The sequence below is a fragment of the Alexandromys fortis genome, unplaced genomic scaffold (assembly GCF_014885135.2).
Source record: "Alexandromys fortis isolate MF-2015 unplaced genomic scaffold, M_Fortis_MF-2015_v1.1 scaffold_1, whole genome shotgun sequence".
Classification (NCBI taxonomy): domain Eukaryota; kingdom Metazoa; phylum Chordata; class Mammalia; order Rodentia; family Cricetidae; genus Alexandromys; species Alexandromys fortis.
Window position 1 is genome coordinate 18,472,156 of NW_026067927.1, and position 24,500 is coordinate 18,496,655.

The window sequence follows — 24,500 nt, forward strand, 5'->3', positions numbered from 1 at the left end:
GATGAAAACATTTCTCTACATTTTTACAGGTTTGGGTTCGGCAAGGCTTTCTTACCCCAGAAGTGGAGACACAAACCAGATGAGAGAGCAGAGAAGAAACAGACCTCAGGGTGACAGAGGAGGAAAAGCAGTTTACATCCAAAGACTCAGACGGTGCCAGATAGACTCCCTGATGTGATCTTGAGTCCTGGAAAAAGATCAATGCCCCCCCCCCACAACAGTTCACCCCAAAATGGGAGGGTGCAGGGTCTTACGCAGCTCATGCTGGCGTCAAATTCCCTAAGTAGTGAAAAGTGTCCTGGATCCTCTGATCCTTCCTCTCCCAGGTTCTTGACGTGCAGGCATAAGCCCATACCTGACAGTGCCTTCAAAATTCTTATTTGTTTTTATTGCTTTGTGTGTGATTGTGCTTTCCTATGTGTATGTGTGTTCCTGTGGATGTGTGCCTTTCTGTGTGTATTTGTGCTCACAACATATGGCTGTCAAATGTACTAGATATATTCCCAAGCTGGCACTAAATTCATGGGAATCCTCCTGCCTCCACCTTCTGTGTACTGGTATTCCAGGTGTGCTTCCCCATAGCTGGTTTGATTTACTTTGTATTATGAACAATACAGTTCACTTAGTTTGTGCGAACAACAACACCTGCAAAGAAGCTGTCTGGTCATGAACAACAACAACATCAACAATAAACTTCCTGGAAGGAGTCTGTGTTGTGTCTGCAGAGACAGATGGACCAGGTGGAATTTCAGTAGTGTGGAGAGATTGGAATTTGATAAGTTCTGAGGCTAGCTACTTTATCTTGGACTAGTTTTAGCATCTTGTATTCAATATCTGAACTTCTTTCTTCCTTTAGCTTTTCAAAACACACACAGTTTCTTTGTGTTTCCCAGGCTGTCCTGGAATTTACTCAGTAGATGAGGCTGGCCTGGAACTTTGGAGATCTGCCTGCCTCTGCCTCCTGAATGCTGGACTAAAGGTCTGTGCCACCACTGCCTGGCTCCCACTCTATCTGAACTAACATCTCATGATAATACATAAAAACCTTCTTGAAACTATTAATTTAGCAGAACATTAGCTTCTCCAACCTGAGAGCTCTAAGAAGGTCATCAGTTCACTCCTTCAGGCTATAAAATACCCCCCTCTCTCGATGTACCTGCTTCTCTGCTGCACACAAAAATGCATTGTAAAGTTGTCTTGACTTATGACTTTTTTGTTCTGTAAAACTTCATGAACCCTGTGAAATGGCTTCCACATTGGAACAAGGAATTATGGGTAGCCTAAATTTGTGTTCCTGGGCCATGCTCACTCTAAATGGCTCCAGAGCCGGGTGATGGTGGTGCACGCCTTTAATCCCAGCACTCAGGACGCAGAGGCAGGCAGATCTCTGTGAATTCGAGACCAGCCTGGTCTACAGAGCTAGTTCCAGGACAGGCTCCAAAGCCACAGAGAAACCCTGTCTCGAAAAACAAAACAGAACCTGGAAACAACCTAGATGCCCCTCAATTGAAGAATGGATGAAGAAAGTATGGAATATATACATATTAGAGTACTACTCAGCAGTAAANCACAGAGAAACCCTGTCTCGAAAAACCAAAAAAAAAAAAAAAAAAAAATGGCTCCAGAATAAACTATTGCTTATTTCCTTTAAAATGAGAGCTCTGGTTCTTATGTTGGCACTTCTTTACACCTGAGAGATAACACAAGGCAGTGCCTCAGCCACAAAATGTTTGGCAACACTGGGAAATCCAGTGTTGAACACTGTACTGTGGTGCATTGGTTATTTGCCTGTTGCTGAGACAACAGCGACTTGTTAGGTTACCAAAGCTCTGTTGGAGGTAGTGACTGTCATGGCAGAGCAGCCACGGCAGTAGGAGCTGAAGGCGGCTGGTCACATTGCACCCGCAGTCAGGAAGCAGAGAGTCTCTACAGATGGAGCTCTATCCCCAGCTCCTATGTTTTGCTTTTGAAACAAGGTCTTCTGTAGCTTCAGTGGCTTCACACTGTTTGTAGCTAAGCAGAGCTGGCACCTTCACGGGAAGTCTCTGTGTTAATGACAGGTGTCCTTTTATTCCAGATGAAGCTTTATGGCACAAACTGGGCATGTGCAGGGATGTGTCCTCCCTAAAGCGCCTCCCCATAGGAACAAGCATAAATAGGACTCCATATAAATTTCCCCTGTTCTTTGATTGGGAAGAACACTGGATGCCCTGGTTCTTCCTGCTTCAGCTGATCCATCCTTCTGCCTTCCCTTCCATCTTGGCATCTTCATGTAGGCTTAGCGCTGGCCAAGACGGGAATCCACTGAGATCCATCAGTCACTGGCCTGTCAGCACACACAGAAGAACGACCTCACCTATTTCTTCCATGTCAGAGTTTATTGAATAACAGTGAAGTTAGTTGTAAGATGGAACAGTTTTAATGATGGCAATTTGTGGAAGTCTGCCTACCTTGGTGGCTTGGCCAAGGCAAATGTTTCTTTATTCTAGTCCTTTTTGTTTGTATGGTTGTTTAATTTTGACTTTTCAAGATAAGGTTTCTCTGTGTAGTTCTGGCTGTCCTGGAACTCATTCTGTGGACCAGGCTGGCCTTGAACTCACAGTGATTGGTCTGCCTCTGGCACCCAACTGCAGGGATTAAAGTTATTCACCCCACTGCCTGGCTTTATTCCTATTTTAATTGCTAGTATCAACTCACATCACACTGTGAATGTAGCTAACACATCTCTCCACATCCAGGCAGGTTAAGGAAAGGAAGCTACTGCAGAGTGCAAGGGTTTCAACAGTTTGCTGGGGGAAAGGCTCCATAGCTAAGGAGCGAGGCCATGTCTGGAAGGAGCTATGGTGGAACTGTGGCTGGACTCAGGTCTGAGAATGAGAAATTCGCCTGTGAGAGGATAAGGCCGAGCCGAGTGCAGAGCAAGAAATGGGTCAGGAGCAGGGAACAGCAGTGGGTCAGGTCCAGGTCCAGACAGGCAGGCAGGTGGATGGATGCACAGGCAGGCAAGGAGGCTGTGTCAGCACTGAGGGAGAGGGCAGAACAGGAGAGTCCTCGGTTCTCACCACGCACACCAACATCAGATGATGGGCTGCTGTGTAGTCATGACATCGCAGTGTTTGTTTGTTTTTATGGTTTGCCTGTTCTGGACTATTAGGAATCGATCCCAAGGTCTAACACATGCTAGGTGAGGGCTCTACCACTAAGCTATGCCTCACCTCCTGCCATTGCAGTCTTAGGAGACACCACTTTATGCAGTCCACGTGAAGAAGTTATGCCCTTTTCTCAACTTGGAGTGTCTGGTAAGTCCCTGGGCCTGGATTCCCTGATATGATTTTAATGCACCCATGTTGTGGGGTCTCTGCAAACATCACAGCCAGCACAGTAACAATCCAATGGTGGTTCAGACTTCAAGTCTGATGCCAAGTAGTTTAACTGAGGCATTTTTAAGCACAGCAAAACTTGTTGAAGTTTCCTGGTGATAATTCTCTCAATCTCAGATGCACCGCAAAGCTGAAGACATGACCATATCAAAACTCTGTGTTAAGCACAAATGCCATCTTCCATAAAGATTGGTTCTATAGATTAACTGAGAAAGGAAGCTGGAGATAGGGTCTGGGGAGGAGCTGGTGTAGTCTTGGCTACAGAGATAGCCCAAGTTTCCAGGCTATTCAGCAATCTGTTCCCACCTTTCTGGGCAGACAACAGGTTATCCATCTCTCCCTTTAGAGACAACAGTGTGTGTTTAGCATTCCTGGTTCCCCTAGTGCCTATCTGTGAGCACAAGGACCTCCTTGCCTGCTATCCCACACGATCTTCCCTGTTGTAAGTCTCTCCAGGAAAGCTAAGGATGTGTCCTTTCTATTCCCAGACTCTTTTCTAGTCTGTGCTGGATGGATGGTGGGTCAGATGGAATAGTTTCTAGGTCCTGGTAGAATGGATTCTATGAAGCAGGGCCCTGCCTGATGAACCACTGTTTTATACACTATGGAGGGACTGAGCATAGAGCATAGCCTGACCTCAACTCTGAGGATGACTGCAACTCCGGGTCCTGAATGAAAAATAGAAAGAAAATGAGACATGGCTGCTCCTAGGTACTGGGGAGAAGGAGATAAAAGGGAGAGCACAGCCAGAGACAGAGCCATCTGGGAGAGTCCAGAGTGAGCAGGACCCTGAGTCTGGTCATTGAGGAAAATGGGGAGGGGAGAACCAGGAAATCAGGGAGACCAAGAGACCAGGAGGGTAAAGGGTAAAGATGACAGGTGTAGCCCAAATGTCTGGATTATATAGGGAAAAACTGCTTGCTTGGGGTAAAGGCAGGCAGCCCCTGGACGGATGCCTTTAGGGCAGGGAGTGGGGTATGTCAGCCATACCCTGTGACAGGTAAGGACTGAGGGATGCTGGGAGAATGTGCTGGCCAGGTCTGCTTTAATTTGTTAAATAGGAACCTCAGTTAGACAGGTGGTCAATTCTGTTATGTACAGGGGTTGAGACCTAACAGATCCTACCTCCCTGACTGAGGTCAGATGAAGATGGCTGGGTTCCCTGGAGCTGAGTGATAACTGGTTGTGGGCAGCCCTATGTAGCCAAAACTACACCAGCTCTTCCCCAGACCCTATCTCCAGCTTCCTTTCTCAGTTAATCTATAGAACCAATCTTTATGGAAGATGGCATTTGTGCTTAACACAGAGTTTTGATGTGGTCATGTCTTCAGCTTTGCTGTGCATATGAGATTGAGAGAATTATCACCAGGAAACTTCAACAACTCTGCAGAGTCGTCCTAGCAACCAGCTGCTCAGCCAGTCAGCATCTGGTACTACAATTCGCCCTCAACATCTGGAACCATGGCAGGTGAGTACAGCGCCAACTCGAGCCGATTCATTCCGGGGAGTATGCAGGGGCTATGAGTTTTGTTCCTTGCTCAAAGAGGAAAAGGGAAGAGATTAGGATCCTGGACGAGCCTTGGCTTTGGCTGGTCTCTGGAAGGGAAGTTTTTGTTTCCTAGCCAGAAAGGCAGATTATTCTGCAGCTCATCCTCACCTGAGGGCAACTTGAGCATTGCCCCTTCAATGTCCCTTCCCTAACAGAGCTGGGAACCAAAGGGTCCTCTGTGAGCAGCCCTATGAGGTGATGAGAATCAAAGGGTCCTTTGTGGGCAGCCCCATGAGATGCTGGGAACCACAGGGTCCTCTGAAAAAGCAGCCCGTTCACTAAACAGCAGAGTCATCTCTCTGGCCCTTTTACTTGACTTGTGTAAAGTCTGTGGGCGCTCAGTCTAGAGTCACGGTGACTTGTGTAAAGTCTGTGGTGCTCAGTCTAGAGTCACGGTGACTTGTGTAAAGTCTGTGGGAGCTCAGTCTAAAGTCACAGTGACTTGTGTAAAGTCTGTGGGTACTCAGTCTAGAGTCATGGTGACTTGTGTAAAGTCTGTGGGCACACTGTGTAGAGTCACAGTGACTTGGCAAAATCTGAGCCAGGATTTTGCCAACCCCACCCTTCCCTTTGCTGACAAAGGCTACTTTTCAGGGTTGAGTAAAGATCAATCCATTAATCCATGTAGGCGGGATATGCAGGCAAGTCCAACGAAGTTCCTGTAATTTCTGTCGGAAATTTACATTTTGTACCCAGGAGGTCTCCAGCAGAAGGCAGTTAAATTTATCCCATATGTACCCATATCCTTAAACCCCCTCTCACTCCCCGAGTCCCAGGGAACCCTTTTGACTTCCATATGCAAGAGTCCTATTACAGCCTTCTCTTATCCAGTAACTTGGTACCTCCGCCCAGTGCTTTTGGGCTTTGGAATCCAGCCCCGCCTTTGATGGCTGCCCAACGCTGTGGGCAGGGCTACATCATATGATGGGTAGGGCTGCCCCAAATGGTGGGTAGGGCTGACACACACAGTGGGCAGGGCTGATTAGGCAAGACATAAAGCCAACAAGTGCTCAGCCCAGACTGCAGCCCACAGGATCTCTCAGAACTCTGCAGAGTCGTCCTAGCAACCAGCTGCTCAGCCAGTCAGCATCTGGTACTACAATTCGCCCTCAACATCTGGAACCATGGCAGGTGAGTACAGCGCCAACTCGAGCCGATTCATTCCGGGGAGTATGCAGGGGCTATGAGTTTTGTTCCTTGCTCAAAGAGGAAAAGGGAAGAGATTAGGATCCTGGACGAGCCTTGGCTTTGGCTGGTCTCTGGAAGGGAAGTTTTTGTTTCCTAGCCAGAAAGGCAGATTATTCTGCAGCTCATCCTCACCCGAGGGCAACTTGAGCATTGCCCCTTCAATGTCCCTTCCCTAACAGAGCTGGCCTATTTAGAGATAGGTGCTCATGTAGCCCAAGCTGCCCATAAAACTGTTCCATAGCAAAGGCTGGCCTTGGGTTCTCGTGCTTCCACTGCCCGAGTGCCAGGATTGTGTCTGTGCACTGCCATGCCTGGTTTATATGGCACTGGGTATCAAATTGGAACCAGGACTTGGTGCAATACTAGGTGAGCTCTCTACCACCTGAGCTCTGTGCCCATCCCCCCGGCCTAGGCCAGAGAGGATTCCAGCATTTGGAAATAAGTGCTGACATTTAACAATGCAGAGGCAATTTATAGGGACTCTTGCTGGGCTTGGCACATACCTTTAATTCCAGCACTAGGGAGGTAGAGGCAGGCAGATCTCATCAAGTTTGAGGCCAGCCTGGTCTACAAAGTGAGTTCCAGGACAGCCAGAGCTACATAGTAGAGAGAGGCTCCGTCTTAAAAAACAACAACAACAACAACAAAAAAGGGGGGGGGGACTGTCAAGTTCTGGAAGAAAACAAGAAGATGGGGAGATGGGGTTGGGCTGGAGCAGGGAAGCAGTGTAGTAGAACTGGGACCTGCCTGGCCCTGGATGGTTTGTTTCTACTGGGACCCTGGAAGAGGAAATCTGATTTGCTATTTGGCCTCTTTTTGTGAGAGTCTCCCCACTCTGTCATCATCCCAGGGGGTAAGTATGGGTAGAGGTCCTTGGAGGTCACTATCACACTTGTCTAGAACCTAACCGGCATCTACTGCTTGCTTGAGCAGCTAGCTGCCAGGACTAAGTGCTTCTTCCCCACAGTGGCTGGCTCTGAGTCTGGGCAGTGCTAAGGTTTAGGCAGCATTTCCACAGTCGGGGCAGAAGTCTACCTTTTTGTAGTAGACTTCCCCCCTAAAACTACTGCAGCCCCTACAGATACACTCACGATCTTCCCTTGCTAAAAGCAGGCAGGGGACCAGGTCAGTGCTGAGGTTGGCACGGCACCATTGTACTTTCTAGGAAAATGGGAGTGTCCGCGAAGCTCTCCCATGAACTGCTGGGAGAGCCAGCAGGGAGGAGCTTCCAGCAGCAGGTAAGGCTGTGTCTGCTAGTTTCTCTTTCTACGCTGTTCTCCATCTATGCACGAGGGATAAACGTGTATGTCCCCTGCATTGGCACCGCAGACACACAGAGAGCATGCACAGTTCATTTCTCTTATACCCATGCCTGCGATTCAGTTTAATGTTGGTTTATCCGTTCATCCACTTGTTCATTTTGGCCAGACTGGATTCGAACTCAATTTGGTCTAGGCCGATCTTACATTCCTGATCCTCCTGCCTCTCTTTCCAGTGCTGGGATTACATCTGTGTGCCACCATGCCTAACTAAATTTAATTTATAAGTTAGAGGAGATTAACAAAACTAAAAATGAAACAGTAAAATGATGACAATGGCTAACATTTAGAGTCAGGGTTGGCAAGATGGCTCATTGGATAAACGTACCTGCCACCGGGCTTGATGACCTGCGTTTCATCTCTGAGACTCACATGGAAAGAGAACCATCTCCTGCAAGTTCTGTCCAACATTCATATTCTCTCTCTCTCTCTCTCTCTCTCTCTCTCTCTCTCTCTCTCTCTCTCTCTTTCTCTCTCTCTCTCTGTCTCTCTGATTTAGGAGTTAGAGGCAAAAAGAATCTTTACAAGTTTGAGGTGTACATAACAAGCCCCAGGGCAGACAACACATTTTAAGATAGAGACCCTGTCTAGAAAACAAACCAACCCGAAGGGTCTGGAGAGGAGGCTCATTTGTTAAGTGCACTAGCTGTTCCTGAAGAACTAAATGGAGCATTAACAAGGTGATTGGAGGCAGACATGGAGGTCCCAGAATTTAACACGTAGAGGTAGGAGGATCAGGGGTTCAAGTTCATCGTGTATTATACAGTGCATTTGAAGCTAGCCTGGGCTACCTGAGGCCCTCTCTCCCAGGGGTGAGAGGTGTTTGGGTTACAGCAACTCTGTCCTCATAAATGATCTAAGCCCTTCCTAGATCCGTGGATTAGTGTGCGGAGAGATTGCTTTAGAGTGGGGAGCGTTGTAAGAAGGAGTGTGGCTCTGTCTTGAATCTGTCCCTCTTGTTATGTTACCCAGCGCTGCCTTAGGACTCACCAGAGTGCCCCCCAGCAAGAAGACCCTCTGCAGGTGCAGCCTCCTCCCTCTAGTGCCTCTAATGCTGTGAACCAAAAAGCCTTCATATATATCTATATCTATAGAGTATTTTTTTCAAGACAGGGTTTCTCTGTAGCTTTGGAGCCTGTCCTGGAACTCGCTCTGTAGATCAGGTTGGCCTCAGATTTACAGAAATCAAACTATCTCTGACTCCTGAGTGCTAGGATAAAAGGTGTGCATCAACACTTTTTTTTGGCTCTGGACTTTAGATTTTTAAAAACGAATACATCACATTTATGGGGAATATGTGTTTGTGCATGTGCATGTGTGCGTGTGTGTGCATGTGTGTGTACAAACTCCATATGGAGGTGAGGATAACCTCAGAGGCCGGTTCTCTCCTTTCGCAATCTGGGTCCCAGGGATTGGTCTTAGGTCATCAGGTGTGATGGCAAGTGCCGTCACCTGCCGACCCATCTCACCAGCCTGCTGAACTTAAGATGTTCAGATTAGAGCTGTTTAATTGATAATCTTAGCCACTCTTCCCTAATCTAAGAAACCAAGGTGGAAACATGTCTGGTCCCAAGCGCTGTAGATGAGAGACTCTTTCGGCCTGTTTGAATCTCCCTTCCACATCTCACTTCGTTGTTTCTAAACAGTGAGAAGAGCCCTGATTATATTGGCCCATGAGGAGAAAACTTCCTTCAACTACGCCATGAAGGAGGCTGCTGTAGATGTTCTGAAGAAGAAAGGATGGGAGGTGGCCGAGTCTGACCTCTATGCTATGAACTTTAACCCCGTTGCTTCCAGAAAGGACGTCACAGGTAAGAATTGTCTCTCTCCACTGACCGTGGACCCTGCGGCTCAGACTTAGCCTCTCTTTCCTCCCGACAGGTAAGCTGAAGGACCCCCAAAACTTTCAGTATGCTTTTGAGACAGCTCTTGCCCATAAAGAAGGCCGCCTGAGCCCAGACATCGTGGCTGAACAGAAAAAGCTGGAAGCTGCGGACCTCTTGATATTTCAGGTACGGCTAGGGCAGAGATCATAAGGAAGCGATGTCTGGGGTGTTTGTCCTTATTGCCCTGGATCTGTCACTCTCTGCGTTCTCTCTGAATTAATGATGTCAGTGAGGGGGTGACACTGCATAGGGTCACAAAGAGTACCCAGCTTAGCTTCCTGCGCTTTGTGTACTTATTTAAATAACGTGTATATGTGTGTGTGTGTGTGTGTGTGTGTGTGTGCGTGCATGCCCTATGTGCCTGGAGGATGACTTTCAGGAGTTGGTTCTCTCCTTCCACAATGCAGTCCTGGGGATCAAATTCAAGTCATCAAGCTTGGTGGCTAGTGACTTTATGTGCTGACCAGTCCTAACTTTGGTTTTTGGAGACACAGTATTGCTATGACGCCCTGGCTTGTTTGGAACTAACTATGTAGAGCAGGCTGGCTTCAAACTTTCAGTGATCCTCCTGCCTCTGCCTCCTGAGCGCTGGGCGTATAAATGTGCCGACATGCCTAGCTCTGGCAGTCTTCTGAGACAGGGTCAGGCTGCAGAGCCTAAGATGGTCCGGAACTCTGTCTGCTGAGCACTGGAGTTAATTACATGTTCATGTAGGAACAGGACCCCGAGGATGACACAGAAGCCCCCAGCTTTTCTCCCCAGTGTGCCTGGTTAATGGATTTTCCCTGTCTGATCTCTTAAAGTTTGTACTTTTGCTCCTTTCGTATCCCAGACAGTTTGGGCGTGATAGTGACTTCTGCGCATGTGCAGCATTTCTGCAGCATGCAGCACGCCTTCCCTGCTGGGGGTTTGTTCTCTTTGACGCCAGGGTACCACCAGCAGATGATGTGGGGATTATGTGTGCCTGATGCCCCGCCTCTACCCCACCCCAGCCTGTGTTGGAGTTACAGCCTGTAGCATCCAGTTTATGTGGTGCTAAAGATCAAGCCCAGGGAAGGCTTCCTGCATGCTAGGCTGGTACTCTAGCACTGAGCCACACACGACAGCTGCTCCATCTTACTGTAGTGCAGCCAAGGGGAGCAACAGGAGTGGCTTCCGGTTCTTGTCTGAGTCATCATGTTTTAGACGTAGAAGGCACTTGTGTGAGCCTCAGCTTTGTCTTCCACCAACGTGTGAGTCTCTCTTCACAGTCTGTAGTCGTGTGAAAGACTCGACTGCAATTCAGGCGCTGCCGGTAGCGCATCGCAGGAAAATGTGAGCACCACGGACCCAGCTTCAGTCCTGTTTCTCACTCCAGTTAGGAAATTGACCTCCAAGCCAGTATGGTAACACACAGCAGTAATCCTCACACTGCAGAAGTGAACGCAGGTTAGCCTTAGCTACATACATAGCAAGTTCAGAGCTAGCCTGGTCTATATGAGACTATATCTTTTTGTTTCTTTGTTTTTTTATTGTTGTTGTTTTTGTGACAAGGTTACCCTGTGTAGTCCTGCCTGCCCTGGAAATCTCTCTGTACACCAGGCAACCCTCGAACTCAACGATCTAGCTGCCTCCACCTCCGGAGTGCTGGGATCTAATGTGTGTCACCATGCTCAGTTTAGGAGACTTTGTCTTTAAAAACAAATCACAGCCGGGCACACCTTTAATCCCAGCACTTGGGAGTTCAAGGCCAGACAGCTCTACAAAGTGAGTTCCAGGACAGCCAGTGCTGTTACACAGAGAAACCCTTTCTTGAAAAAAACCAAATAATAATAATAGTAATAATAATAAATAACAACAACCAAATAGCATCCCTGACCTCTGACCTCTAGTCCTTTTCTGTAGGCCAAGAACCCTTTGAGTACTGGAGAAAGCTAAAGTTTTTTTGGTTTTTGAGTGTGTGTGGGGAGTTTGGAGGTGTGTAGGCCAGAAGATGGAATAGCAGCCATCCCTTTTGGGACAGGATCTTTCATTGGCCTGGAGCTCACCTGCAGTGAGGCTGGCTAGCCAGAGAGCCTCAGTTTCCACCTGTCTACACCTCCCCACCTCCCTGTTGCTGGGATCAGAAGCATGGGAGACCACACCAGCTTTTCACAGGGGTGCTCGGGAACTGAATTCAGGCACTTGTGCCTGTGAGACAGCTCTTTACCCACTGAGCCGCATCTCAAAGCCCTACAAATTCTTTCTCTGTCCTGGCTTTCTTTCCTGGATGTGTTCGTGAGTTTTGAACCATGTTTTGAGGAGAGTGAAGACTTGAGCAGAGTCTCCTCAGCTTTTACTGGGACCAGAGGGCAGATAAGATGCAATTTTGGGGTGTGGGAATGGTTAACAGGGCCTCAGACTTGTTTGAGAGGCAAACTTGTTTGCTCTGCCATTGAACAGTACCCCAGATAAGACTTTCTCATGGGGCCCCTGATACACCTTAGTCACAGTGACCAGAGGCCTACACTCTGAGTGACTTTGTTTGTTCTAGATGATGGGATTGTAGGTCTGTGTGCACGTGGGAGGCCTGTCTTGGGAGGACGTCTGCTAACACAAGCTCTTGGGAAAATATTCAGTCATTGCTCACAGAGGCAAACTCGCCTGCAGTCCTTGCTACTTGGCCTTTGCTACCAGTTGGATTCCATGGAAACGGATCTTATTTGCTTGTGACTTTGCTCACACCCAGCCAATGGTTTTAGCTTATAGGAGGAAAAAAAGAGAGTCGAGATCCAGGGTAGAATTTTCTCTTTTCTTATTGAGTTAGGTACTACCATATATTTTTCTTTAGTTTTTTTGTTTGTTTGTTTTGTTTTGAGACAGCGTCTCTCTGTGTAGCTATGGCTTTGAGTCATTATATTGAACAAGCTGTTGTGGAATTCACAGAGAGCTGGTTTCAAAGGTGTGGTCCACCGTATCAGGAATATATATATATATATATATTAAATCATGTAGGCTGTGTGCCTGTGAGTAAGCATGTGTATGGAGGTGCAGGTGCCTGTGGAGACCAGAAGTGGGTGTTGGACCCCTTGCAGCTAGACTTCTGAGCCACTTAATAATGTGGGTGCTGGAGCTGAGGCTGGTTCATCTGGAAGAGAAGCATGCACTTTTTTTTTTTTTTTCCGACGCAGAGTTTCTCTATGTGCTGCTGGCTGTCTTAGAATACACTCTGTAGACCAGGCTGGCCTTTGAACTCACAGAGATCCACTTGTCTCTGCCTCCCGAGTGCCGGGATTGAAGGTGTGTGCCACCACTGTCTGGCGAAAAATGTGCTGTTAATATGGAAACTCTCTCTAGCCGTGGGTTTCTTTTATTTTGATTTTTTTGTTGTTGTTTTAATTTTTAGATTTTATTTTTTGTTTTTTGTTTGTTTTGTTTTGTTTCTGAGATTGGGTCTCTTTATACAGTCATGGCTGACTTAGAACTTGATATGTTGACCAGGCTGGCCTCAAACTCACAGAGATCAACCTGCCTCTGCCTCGAGGGCTGGGACTATTTTTGAGTACCACTATGTTACCTGGGCTGGACTTGAACTCACAATCTTTCAGCCTCAGCCTCCTGAGTTGCTGGGATTGTGTCTGTTTGCCACCATGCCCTGTTATATTTCTTCTTTTCTTGCTTTTTTGAGATGGTCTAGGTATGTAGCCCATGCTGGCCCTAAATCCTCAGTATCTTGCCTTAGCCTCCTGAGTTTTAGGATAGCAGATGCTCACTACCACATCCAGCTTTAGTGTCTGTGTCTGTGGGGGAGGTCTGTGTGTGTGTGTGTGTGTGTGTATGTGTATGTGTGTGCATATTATGCTACCCAAGTTAGCCTCAAACTCTTGGCATTCAGCAGTCCTGCAGCCCAGCCTCACCGAATAGTTTACACCAAGGGAGCAAGGCCCTTTCCCTGGTTATCCCTGTTTTTGCGAAATGTGCTAACGTTCCCTGAGGGGACTCACAAGGGTGAAGGTGCTCTATGGGGACACTGTGGACAGTTGCTCAGCACCCGAGCTCTTCCTGGCCATGGGAGGAAGGACCCACAGGGGAGTGCCCAGAGCTGACCTTAGCTTTCTTCTTTCCCACAGTTCCCTCTGTATTGGTTTGGAGTGCCCGCCATTATGAAAGGCTGGTTTGAGCGAGTGTTCGTGCGGGAATTTGCCTACACATATGCCACCATGTATGACCACGGTCCTTTCCGGGTAGGTGAACCATTGGGCATTTCCTGGGCAGACGCTGCCCTGAGAGCACCCCTGGACTCTAAGACCAGGGAGCATTGCACAGCTCTTATATAAAAAAAATGTTTTGGATTTGATTTTTATTTAGACTTATTTATTATTTCATGTATATAGGTGTTTTGCCTGCTTGTATGTCTGTGTACCACATGTGTACAGCAGCCAAGGAGTCCAGAAAAGGGCATCAGGTCCCCAGCAACTAGAGTTACAAGGCAGTTGTGAGCCACTATGTGGGTGCTGGGAACTGAACCTGGGTTGACTGGAGAGCAGCGAGTGCACTTAACCCACTAAATCATCTCTCCAGTCCCCTAGTTTATTTGTTCATTTGTTTGTTTATGTGCGAGGGGCACACACGTGACCCACTGTGTATGAGGAGGTCAGCGTGCGGACCTGGGTACAAGATCAGGTTGTCTGTCTTGGTGACAAGCACCTTCCCCAGCTAAGCTACCTCACCAGCCATTGGATTGTTTTAGAGTCTTCCAGAGAAAACAAAAAAGTGAGTGCAGAGGGGATTACTGAGTGGCGAAGGACAGAAGAACTAGACTTTAAGATGTCTGGTGGACACTTGCTGTGCTATTTTTCTCTTCATGTTTGAGATTTTCCATAGGAAAAATAAAATGAAAATTTTGCTGACGTGGTGCCAGACACCTAAAATCCCATTTGGGAAGTAGAGGCAGGAAGATCATGAGTTCAAGGTCATCCTCAGCTATAAACAGAGTTTTAGGGCAGCCTGGAATACTTGAGATCCTGTGTGGACAAAAATAAAACAACTAAAGCAAAGCAAAACAACAACAACAACAACAAAAACCTTTTGTTGATTGGAGGCCAAACAGTGGCAAGAAAGATCGTGTGACTTTTTTTTTTTTAAATTTAAATTTAAATAAAAAAAAAACTGATGTAGGGTCTCACTTTGCAGACCAGGCTGGCCTGGAACTCAGAGAGACCCACCTGCCTCTGCCTCCTGAGGTCTGGAATTAAAGACGTGTACAGTCAATGTTTTTGTTATTTTGTTTTGTTTCTCTGTGTTGCCCTGGCTGTCCTGGAACTCACTCTGTAACAGGCTGACCTCAATTTCTCAGATCCTCCTGCCTGTGGCTCCCGAATGCTGGGATTAAAGCCATGTGCCACCATGCTGGGTTATCTACCATGGCGGGTCATCTCCTAATGTTTGAAGTGAGTGTGATTTGTGCTGCAGTCATGGCTGTCCACAGCCATGTGCCGGTCACAACCACAATTGGAACATGTGCAGAGTCAGGCCGAAGCTGCAGAGGAGCTGGTCTGAAATGATAGCACCCCTAGGATGGACTCAATCGCCCCTCTCCCTGGGGCCCCGTTCATTAACTCAGTGGGTCCCAGGAGAGGAGGGGATGACACCTGTTCTCTCTTCCAGAATAAGAAGGCCTTGCTTTCCTTTACCACTGGGAGTAACGACTCCATGTACTCTGTTAACGGCGTCCACGGGGACATAAACATCACCCTCTGGCCACTTCAGGTACCTTGTTGTGGGTGAACTTCCAGGGGAGTTAGTTAGCTGAGCGTTCCTCGGAATCCAAACCTCCGGGCAGTAACCGAAAACTGCCCCGAAGTGTGAGGAGGAAAGCCTAGCAAGATGCAGCTGCATCCAGGCTTCCTTCAGGAGCTTGTGACCCAGGCCGCTGGGGTACACGGTCAAGCCACAGTGTACCTGGCCCTCAGTGTGTGGAGCCAAAACCTTTGGCTCCCCATTCTTCCTGGAATTATATCTGCAGCTTCAGAACATTTTGGTTTTTCTTAATAAAAAAAAAAAGGAGGGGGCGTGCATGAGTGTGTGTGTGTGTGTGTGTGTGTGTGTGTATCAAAGGACAACTTTGGGAAGACAGCCGGGGTTCCCTTGTTTCTGTCGTGGTACTGTACAGTGGAGACTAGCAGACCAAGGAGCACTGAGCCGTTCTCATGTCCCCGCCTCCCATCTTGACTGAGCATGCGGGATTCATGCTACTGCGCTCACATAATAAAAAAAACAAAGAGAAAAAAATAAAAACATAAAACAAAAAAAAATAATAAATTTAATAAAAAAAAAAAAAACAAACACCAATTATAATATAAAAAAAGAGGAAGAAGAAAAAAAAGAAAAGTAAAAAAAAGAAAAGAAAAATAAAAAAAAAAAAAAAAAAGTAAATAAAAAAAAAGAACAAGAATAAAATAAAAAAAACCAAAAAAAAAAAAAAAAAAAAAAAAAAAAACAAATACAAGAGAATCAAAAACCAAAAAAAAAAAAAGAAAGAAAAAAAACCCAAAAAACAAATAAAAAAATAATAATAAAAAAAAAGGGAGGGTCTCATTATGTAAGACCAGGGTGACTTGAACTTGTAGCAATTCTCCTGCCTCAGCGTGTTTGGTGCTGGGCTTAAGGCATGGACCAGCACATCTGGCTCCCCAGGACAAGTTAAGAACTGAGTTCACTGAGCTTGCTCTGGAGGTGGGCTTTGAGGTCACTGGACCCTGAGGAAGAGGGAAGGGGATTGGAGGAGACAGTGAGTGAGCTGTGCAGTGTAAAGACTAAGCTCACCATGTCAAGCTGCAGAAGAATGCACATCCACATGCCCTGGCCCGAGTCACTGCCAAGGGGCAAGCGCTCTCCCTAATGTAATAGAACTTCCAGCTCTTTGGCAGAGGATCCAGGTTGGCACGGTTCCAAGAATTTATTCATTCAAAGGAAAGCTTCACCAAGGAGGCTAAATGAGGTGACAGAAAGGGAGGGAGGGCAGAGGTGAGAGAAGGAACTGTGACAATTCCCCAGGGCACTACAGGTCTGACTGGACTCTCTCATTGGCAAGCCCAGATCACACACACACTCTCTCTTTTTAATTATATATACAGTGTTCTCCCTGCATGTATCCCTGCAGACCAGAAGAAGGCACCAGACCTCATTATAGATGGTTTGTGAGCCACCATGTGGTTGCTGGGAATTGAACTCAAGACCTCTGGAAGAGCAGACTGTGCTCTTAACCTCTGAACCATCCCTCCAGCCCCAGATCACCTTTTGAAAGATTTTTTTAAAACTTTAGCCAAGTGGTGGCAGCGCACTGGGGAGGCAGAGGCAGGCAGATCTCTGTGAGTTCAAGGGCAGCCTGGTCTGTATAGCGAGTTCCATGACAGTCAGGGCTACACAGAGAAACCCTGTCTCAAAAACCAAAAATAATTTTTAATACTTTTTCACTTCATGAGTTTGCCTGCATGTATCTCTGTACCGTGTGTAGACAGTGTCAGTGGAGGTCAGAAAAGGACACTGGATCTCCTGGAACAGGTGTTGACAACATGTGGGTGCTGGCAACCCAACCCAGGTCTTCTGGAGGAGCAGCCAGTGCTCTTAACCACCAAGCCCTCTTTCCAGCCCCCAGGCGGTTTTGTTTATTTACTTAAAGTTTTCTACTTATTATTTTATTGCTCTGTGTGTGCTATGCTACATTTATGTAGGTGCTCACAGAGATCAGAAAAGGTCATCCAGTCCCTCAGAGCTGGAGTGACAGGTAGTTGTGAGTCACTCCACATGGGCGCTGAGAACCAAGTCTGGGTTCTCTGAGAGGGTAGAAATCTTAATGGTTGAGCCAGTTCTCAGCCCCAGACCAACTTCATTTTTTTTAATAATTTATTTTCTGTGCAATGGTGTTCTGCCTGCATGTGTGTCTGGATGGGGGTGTCAGATCTTGGAGTTACAGACAGTTGTGAGCTGTTATGTGGGTACTAGAAATTGAACTCGGGTCCTCTGGAAGAACAGGAAGCCCTGCTAATCACTGAGCCATCGCTCCTGTCCCCAGATCAACTTCTGATACCTGTTTACAGTACAACCTGCCAGACTGCTCCTGAGACTTATCTCTGTGTTTTGTATCTTGCAGAGTGGCATTCTGCATTTCTGTGGCTTCCAGGTCTTGGAACCACAGGTGGTGTACAGCATTAGCCATACCCCACCAGAAACCCGGAAGCAGATCCTGGAAGGGTGGAAGAAGCGCCTGGAGACTATCTGGGAGGAGAAGACACTCTACTTTACTCCAAGCAGCATGTTTGACCTCAATTTCCAGGCGGGATTCGTACTGAAAAAAGAGGTTCAAGAGGAGCAGAAAAAGAACAAAATTGGCCTTTCTGTGGGCCATCACTTGGGCAAATCCATTCCAGCTGATGACCAGACCAAAGCTAGAAAATGAGATATTTTTTCTAACATGTAAGTTAAAACTAGTTATTTTTTTAAAAAATATTTATTTATTTATTATGTATACAATATTCTGTCTGTGTATATGCCTGCAGGCCAGAAGAGGGCATCAGACCTCATTACAGATGGTTGTGAGCCACCATGTGGTTGCTGGGAATTGAATTCAGGACCTTTGGAAGAGCAGGCAATGCTCTTAACCTCTGAGCCATTTCTCCAGCCCCAAAACTAGTTATTTTTTTTCCAGCTTGCCCGAACTTTTGTTTTTCCCTTTATTCCACAAGGATAGGAAAACAAAGTAGGTTCACTTCATACGTTCTTGGATAGTTCGGTCATTGAGTGTATGACTATACTGCACTATGACCAAAATTAGATTAGGTCGCTTGGTATATGGGGGCGGGGGCTATGGAAGCTGGAAGATATTCCTCTAGGTCATCTACACAATATAAACCCTTTCTTAGGGCTAGCCCTGGCTATAGGGCATCCAAGTCTCCAGAGATTGGTTTCTTTGTGGTTTAGGGCAGAGGAGAATTGCTCAAAGAAAACAAAGGTCGAGAGACCTATTTGCTTAGTGGTCAGTAAGCTAAGGTCTGTTTACAACGCATCCTGGTTTCAGTTACCATGCAGTGACTGACATGCCTTCCAGGGGTTTCTCTCCAGCTAGTCTCTGTCTTGTACACAGCACACACAGGTCCTAGGAAAGGAATACTAAAACAGGCCTCTGTCTCAACCAACTCTTTTTCTTTTTCAGAAATAAATGAACACACAAGGACATGGTGGTGCAGACCTTTAAGTTCTTCAATACTTAAAACAACAGCCCACTACTGAGCCAGAGAGATGGCTCTGCTGGCAGTTAAGAGCACTTGTTGCTCTTGCCCAGGACCTGGGTTCAGCTTCCAGCCGCTGACACCTACATAGACGCTAAGAGCTGTTTCTATCTCCAGTTCCAAGGATCCAGCGCCCCCTCCTGGCTTCTGCAGGCACCAAATGTACACAGTGCACAGACATACATGCAAATAAAACATCCACGCACGTTAAATAAGTCCTAAATGTCAAAACAAAACAAAAATTATAGCCTTCCACCAAAATAAAAGTTTAATATATACAAATGTCTTAAGGGTTTTTCTATAATATTGTGAAATCAATGACATTCATTTTTAAAGGTGTTTTATTTTTACTTGTGTGTATATGTGTGTGTGCCTGAGGGTTTGTGGACATGTGAGTACAACTGTCCACAGAGGCCAGAAGAGGGCCTTCAATCACCCAGAGTTGGAGGTACAGGTGGTTGTGAGCCATAGGAAGTGGGTGCTAGAAACCAAACTCAAATTCTCACAAGAGCAGTGGTGGTGCACACCTTTAATCCCAGCACTTGGGAGGCAGAGGCAGGCGGAGCCCAGTGAGTTTGAGCGAGTTCCAGGATAGCTCCAAAGCTACACAGAGAAACCTTCTCTCAAAAAACCAAAACCAAACCAACCAAACAAAAAAAAAGGATGGCTGATTGGGTAAGGGTGACTGTCACTAAACTCGACAACTTGAGTTTGATCCCTGGCATCCACAAGGTAAACAAAGAGGTGATTCCTGCAAGTTATTCCATGACCTTCATACGTACTGTGACACATGACATTCACAATTATATCCTGACCTTCATACATACTGCAGACATGACATTCACAAGTTATACCGTGACCTTCATACATACTGTGACACACGACATTCACAGGTTATACTTTGACCTTCATACACTTTAGGGTGTTTGTACCAGAACACAAAAACCTGTGAGGTGACTACTGGGACACTTGCACTTGCGAGCATTCTAAGGTGGCACACGCCTTTAATCCAGCACTAGGGAGGCAGAAATAGGTGGATTTCTATGAGTTCAAAGCCAGCCTGGTCTGCAAGAGCTAATTCCAGGACAGCTAGGACTGTTAAAACAAAACAAAACGGCCAGGTGTGGCGGTACATTTATTTAATGATTACAAGTGATTTTTATACTCATGTGTACACATCTGTGCACCATGTGTGCCTGGAGCCCTCTAAGTTCAGAAAAGGGGGTCAGATTCCTGGACTGATGGTTTTGAGCTTCCTAGGAGGCTGGGAAGGTGTCCGTGTGTATTAGAAATCTCAGAGGAGTGTATGTAGCAGCTCTGACTCCAACAGCTAACAGCAGAAACAACCAAAGGTTCAGACGCAGAATTTGCACATACAGTTATGGAGATAAATCTCCATAGCAACAAAAGCTACCTTAGAGATAGTCGCAGAAACCTGAAAGGATGCCACCTAAAGGTGAAGAAACAAGACACAAAATATCCACAGATTGATAAAGTTCAAAACTAGGAAAACTTTATAAACATTTACAGTCTAGGAATTTATAAAGAAGTAGGAAAACTAAAGAAAAAAACAGCAAAATGATTACCTTAGTTTCTACGGAGGAGCATGTGAGGAGCTCTTGAGCAAGTTCCACTTGACAGGTAAGTAATATTCCCACATACTCATTTTACAGGTTGTTATAGTGTGCATCTGAATTTTGAAATTCTCTGTATGGATGTTATACATTAAATTTTACAAATTGCCTTCAGGACTAGAAAAAAAGTTTTAGCGCTTGGAGATACCCCTCATTGGTATAACACTTGTCCAACAGGACACAAAGGTCCAAGTTTCATCTCTTGCATCACATAAATAAACAATGATATTAATTTATATTAAATATATATTTATATTAAATATATATTAGACAACAAGGCAAGGAGAGCTGCCCATCTCCTTAGGGGGCCACTAAGTGCAGGGTGGGCCCGGTCATTGAGAAGCCCTCACCGGTTTCTCATTCCTTCTGCCTTTCTAGGAGGCCCAGAGGCTCCAGCCAATTTCCTGCAGCAGGAAGCCCCTTAGACGACGAGAAGTCGCCGCCCCGAGCGCTCGGGTCGTGCTGGTCCGCGCCACTCGGTGTGGCGGCCTCAGTCGTCCGGAGCCGATTCGGCCACCGTGCACTCCGGGGCTGCGCGCGTACCCAAGGCTCGAGCAGGCGTCGGACTCGACCGAGCGGCGGAGGCCGGCGCCCCCGCCCCCTCCTCCTACCCTGAGTGCGGGGTGCAGCCAGGGAGGGTGGGGGCGCCCGCCCGGGGTGAGCTCGCCCGGCGTCCGGCTCCTCAGAGTTTCCCGCGGCCTCCAGCGCGCGTCCTCGGGCTCCGCAGGCGGGGCGCGCAGTGGACCCGAGGTCACCGTCTCGGCACCGAGGCTGGTGGCCGCGGCGGAGGAGACCTGCAGACCTTCTTGAGGTATCCACGGCGACCCCGGTCCCCACCGGGAGAAGGAACCGTCAGTCTCTGCTTCGCGGCTCGGTTCTGGACGACGCTGTCTGAAGCGGCCGGGTTTCACGCCCTTCCGCGTCTCTTTAGAGCCAGTGTGCCCGTCCTCCCGTGTGTCCCCATCCCCGAACAGGTACAGTATCCTCTCTGTCCCACGCGGTTTCTCGCGCTCTCGAATTTGCAGGACTCCCGGTTTCCGCAGCCCGCCCCATCCTCCATACACGTCCACATTGCCTGTCTTCAAAAGATTTGTGCCCTTCGTCATTTTCTGTAGAACCCGGAACTCACTGCCTCCGCAGCCCGGGTTGAGATGTGAGAAGCCTTGGGTTCCTCAGACTCCGTGCACCTGAAGAAGAACCGAGGAGCCAATAGGTTAAAAGTGCTCTCCTCAGGAATGTCATGGGTGGGGATAGGTGCAGATGGCACCGTTGGACCTTTATGTTTGCTGGTTTTGTCACCCAAACAAAAGAATGGACGCTCCTGTGTACTCTCATTCCTGTCCCTGTTTGTGGGAACTGTTCTTACATTGATTTGTTGTTGTTGTTGTTGTTTTGTTTTTTTTTTTTCGAGACAGGGTTTCTCTGTGGCTTTGGAGCCTGTCCTGGAACTAGCTCTGTAGACCAGGCTGGTCTCGAACTCACAGAGATCCGCCTGCCTCTGCCTCCCGAGTGCTGGGATTAAAGGCGTGCGCCACCGTCGCCCGGCTCTTACATTGATGTTTGAGTTGGAGGAAATTGGAGCTAGAGCTCTGATGAAGCAGCTCCAGAAAGAGGTTATATTCCTACAAGCTCCATTCATAGAGAAAGGCACTTTGTTAAGTTTCCTGCTAAAAAATACAGACAGGTGTGCCTCTTTCACGGGCTTCATAGACCCAAATGAACAGGTTTCAGATGTATCTTCAGAGGTTTAGAGTTTCCAGTTTCTTTGTTTTCTAAAATTTTTGTGCCTTTTAACCTAAAGCCAAAGTCCTTTGCTATGACACCAAGATGTAAATCTGTTCCAGCTGTCTTACAGATACCTGCAGATTCCTGGGAAAAGTTCTGCTGTTGTATCAAGAAATCTGGTGTAAAAACAGTCTCCAGAGCCTATTTTAACCCCACCCAATTTCATAACCCCACATATTTTTACAGGTCACTCCTGCTGTCTGAGCCAAGACCAACTTACAGAGAGTCTTTCAGATAAAGCCAGCCCCTATACTAACTTCTGAAACTTCACCATTTAGGGTACCACCTCTCCTGGCTCAAATGGACACCTACCCAACAGCTAAAATCTGGTTTTAAAGGGCACATCTGCTCTCGTGTCTCGCTTATTCACCCGTGCCTCTCCTGTACAACCAGGGCATCTCTCTGTCCCATTCTGTCTGGCACTTAGTCACCCTTCCCATGGCTAGCCCCATTCATAGGGTCGGTAATAACAATCTATTTTTTTCTCCTAGCAACCTGCCCTCTCATCTCCCTCAAGGATCAGATGCCTGAGGTCTCCAGGATGGCAGGTAACCTAATGCCTCCCCAGCCACACCTCCCAACTCTCCCCTCCCCCACGTCACCTCATGCCCGCAGGAAGTAGCCAGACTTGAACCAGTGCCCCTATATCCAAAGGGTTTGGGGTGTTTGGGTGGAGAGTCCATCACCTCTCCCTGCTTCCTGACTTTCTAGCTCAGCGGTGATCATTTTTTTTTTTTTAATCATAACTGAAAGTAGCACACGGTGTGAGTGAAACACCCTTATATATACACATATGTATAAATGTTCTATATGTAGTTAGCTATACAAACCAGGTGTGGCAGCCCAAGCCACAGTTCTCAGAAAGTGGGGGTAGCAAGATCAGAAGTTCAAGGCTGTTCAGACTACATGCAATAGGATAATGCCAGGTGGTGGTGGTGCTTGCCTTTAATCCCAGCACTTGGGGGGCAGAGGTAGGCGGATCTCTGTGAGTTTGAGGCCATCCTGGTCTAATAGAGTGAATTCCAGGACAGGCTCCAAAGCTACCCTGTCTCAAAAAAATGAAAAAAAATATTATTATGGGTAGACAAGTTTCTTTATGAGTTTGTTAGGCTTACTTATATAGTGTGGATAAAGGTTTGCTTGCATAATATGGGTGATGCCAAAAAACCACATCACTGATAGTATTCTCCCCATGGAGCCTGAGATGGAGTCTTCTCTTCTGTTAACTAAAGGAGCAGGACAAACTCCATTTTGAAAAAGAACTTTATTTGAAACACAGTCTAACTGGGGGAGTGAATACAGCCCCAGCCAAGACACAGACAGTTCCAAGGATAACCAGAAACTATGCTTGCTCCAGACAAAGCGACCCCCATCCGGGTGTCCAAACAACATTTGCTTGCTTCAAGTGTTCTTGTGAGTGTCTGATGAACCACTGTTTTGAAGTTCTAGTCTGCTCACAGTTACTGCTTTGAAATTCCCCTATACACCAACCAACGAATTCAAAGGTTATATGCCTTTAACCAATCCTGAAATGCCAAGGCTTAATCCCGCCTTGCGGTTTTTCCCTTCAAAAATCCCTTTCCTTAAGGGCTCAGGCTGTTCTTCCCCCAAGCTGCTGCTCCAGAACGTCAGATTAAGGTCCTAGTTAGCTAACTTGTAATCAATAAGCCCGTTTGCATCGGATACCGGCTCTGTGGTGGTCTTTGGGGCGTACTCTGTATCCTCGGATACCACCCAAGATCACAAGACCATGTCCAGTTGGTGGAGTCGTAGTGTATTAGCGCCACCTGGTGGTCATAGATGAGACATGACTTTGCTCTACTATGCTGTTACTCCTGATCTTTTTATAGTCTTCCACTTCCCTTGACTGACAGTTTGGATTTCAGGGCACAAATGCACGATTTGTGGAAGCTTGATCTCTTTCAGTGAAATGAGCAGATGGTATTACTATTAACTGAGTTGGGAATCATCTGCAATACAGAGTATCACTTCACAGTGTGTATGAGGTGCTTGCGTCAGTGTGGGCACGTGAGTGCAGTAGGGTCAGAGGACAGCTGTTAAAGTTGGCGCTCTCCTTCACTGTGTTGGTCCCGGGGATTGATTCACGTGGGACTCTCGTCTTCAGGGCTGGCAGTGGGTGCCTGCATCCAGGAGACCATCTCGTCATTTTAGGTTTTCGTTTGTGTGACTAAAATGAGAAGCCAGAGGAACATCAAAAGTGATTTTTGACATCTAAAAACTTATCTTTTTCAGTGGAGAGGGACTTGAAGGAGAGGAGAGGGGGTGAAACTTGGGCCAGGATGTTAAAACAAAAAAATGAAAGAAATATGAAAGAATGAATTAGCTTTTTTCATTAAATTTATTTTAAATTTCCAGGCAGTGGTGGCACACACCTTTAATCCTAGCACTTGGGAGGCAGAGGCAGGCGGATCTCTGTGAGTTCTAAGCCAGCTTGGTCTACAAAGCGAGTCCCGGGACAGGTTTCAAAGTTACACAGATAAACCTTGTCTTGCA

The 24,500-nt window shown here is 47.0% G+C and overlaps 2 protein-coding genes across 3 annotated transcripts in view; both read left to right on the top strand.

The window, feature by feature from the left end:
* Nucleotides 1-4,760: 4,760 nt before the first annotated feature.
* Nucleotides 4,761-18,827, top strand: Nqo1 (NAD(P)H quinone dehydrogenase 1). 2 transcript variants are annotated; one of them, XM_050144161.1, is made up of 7 exons: nt 4,761-4,848; nt 9,083-9,247; nt 9,318-9,448; nt 13,411-13,524; nt 14,948-15,049; nt 17,433-17,755; nt 18,492-18,827. In XM_050144161.1, the coding sequence occupies exons 1-6, from the start codon at nt 4,842-4,844 to the stop codon at nt 17,736-17,738; spliced, it is 825 nt and encodes a 274-aa protein (XP_050000118.1). In that variant the 5' UTR covers nt 4,761-4,841; the 3' UTR covers nt 17,739-17,755; nt 18,492-18,827. The 2 variants fall into 2 exon arrangements, with proteins under 2 accessions (XP_050000118.1, XP_050000117.1); XM_050144160.1 differs by lacking the exon at nt 4,761-4,848 and adding an exon at nt 5,927-6,060.
* Nucleotides 18,828-19,230: 403 nt separating this feature from the next.
* The window catches only part of LOC126502498 (uncharacterized), a 214,021-nt gene continuing 208,751 nt past the window's right edge, over nt 19,231-24,500 (top strand). The window contains exons 1-3 of the mRNA XM_050143531.1: nt 19,231-19,242; nt 20,627-21,175; nt 22,478-22,534. Of these exons, the coding sequence (XP_049999488.1) occupies nt 19,231-19,242; nt 20,627-21,175; nt 22,478-22,534 (618 nt within the window). The remainder of the gene's footprint in view (nt 19,243-20,626; nt 21,176-22,477; nt 22,535-24,500) is intronic.

What these genes read in the sequence shown, in the direction of transcription:
- Nqo1 (XM_050144161.1), top strand. An exon ending in CGGACCTCTTGATATTTCAG is followed by an intron (nt 9,449 to 13,410) that starts GTACGGCTAGGG and finishes TCTTTCCCACAG; the next exon opens with TTCCCTCTGTATTGGTTTGG. An exon ending in TCACCCTCTGGCCACTTCAG is followed by an intron (nt 15,050 to 17,432) that starts GTACCTTGTTGT and finishes TGTATCTTGCAG; the next exon opens with AGTGGCATTCTGCATTTCTG.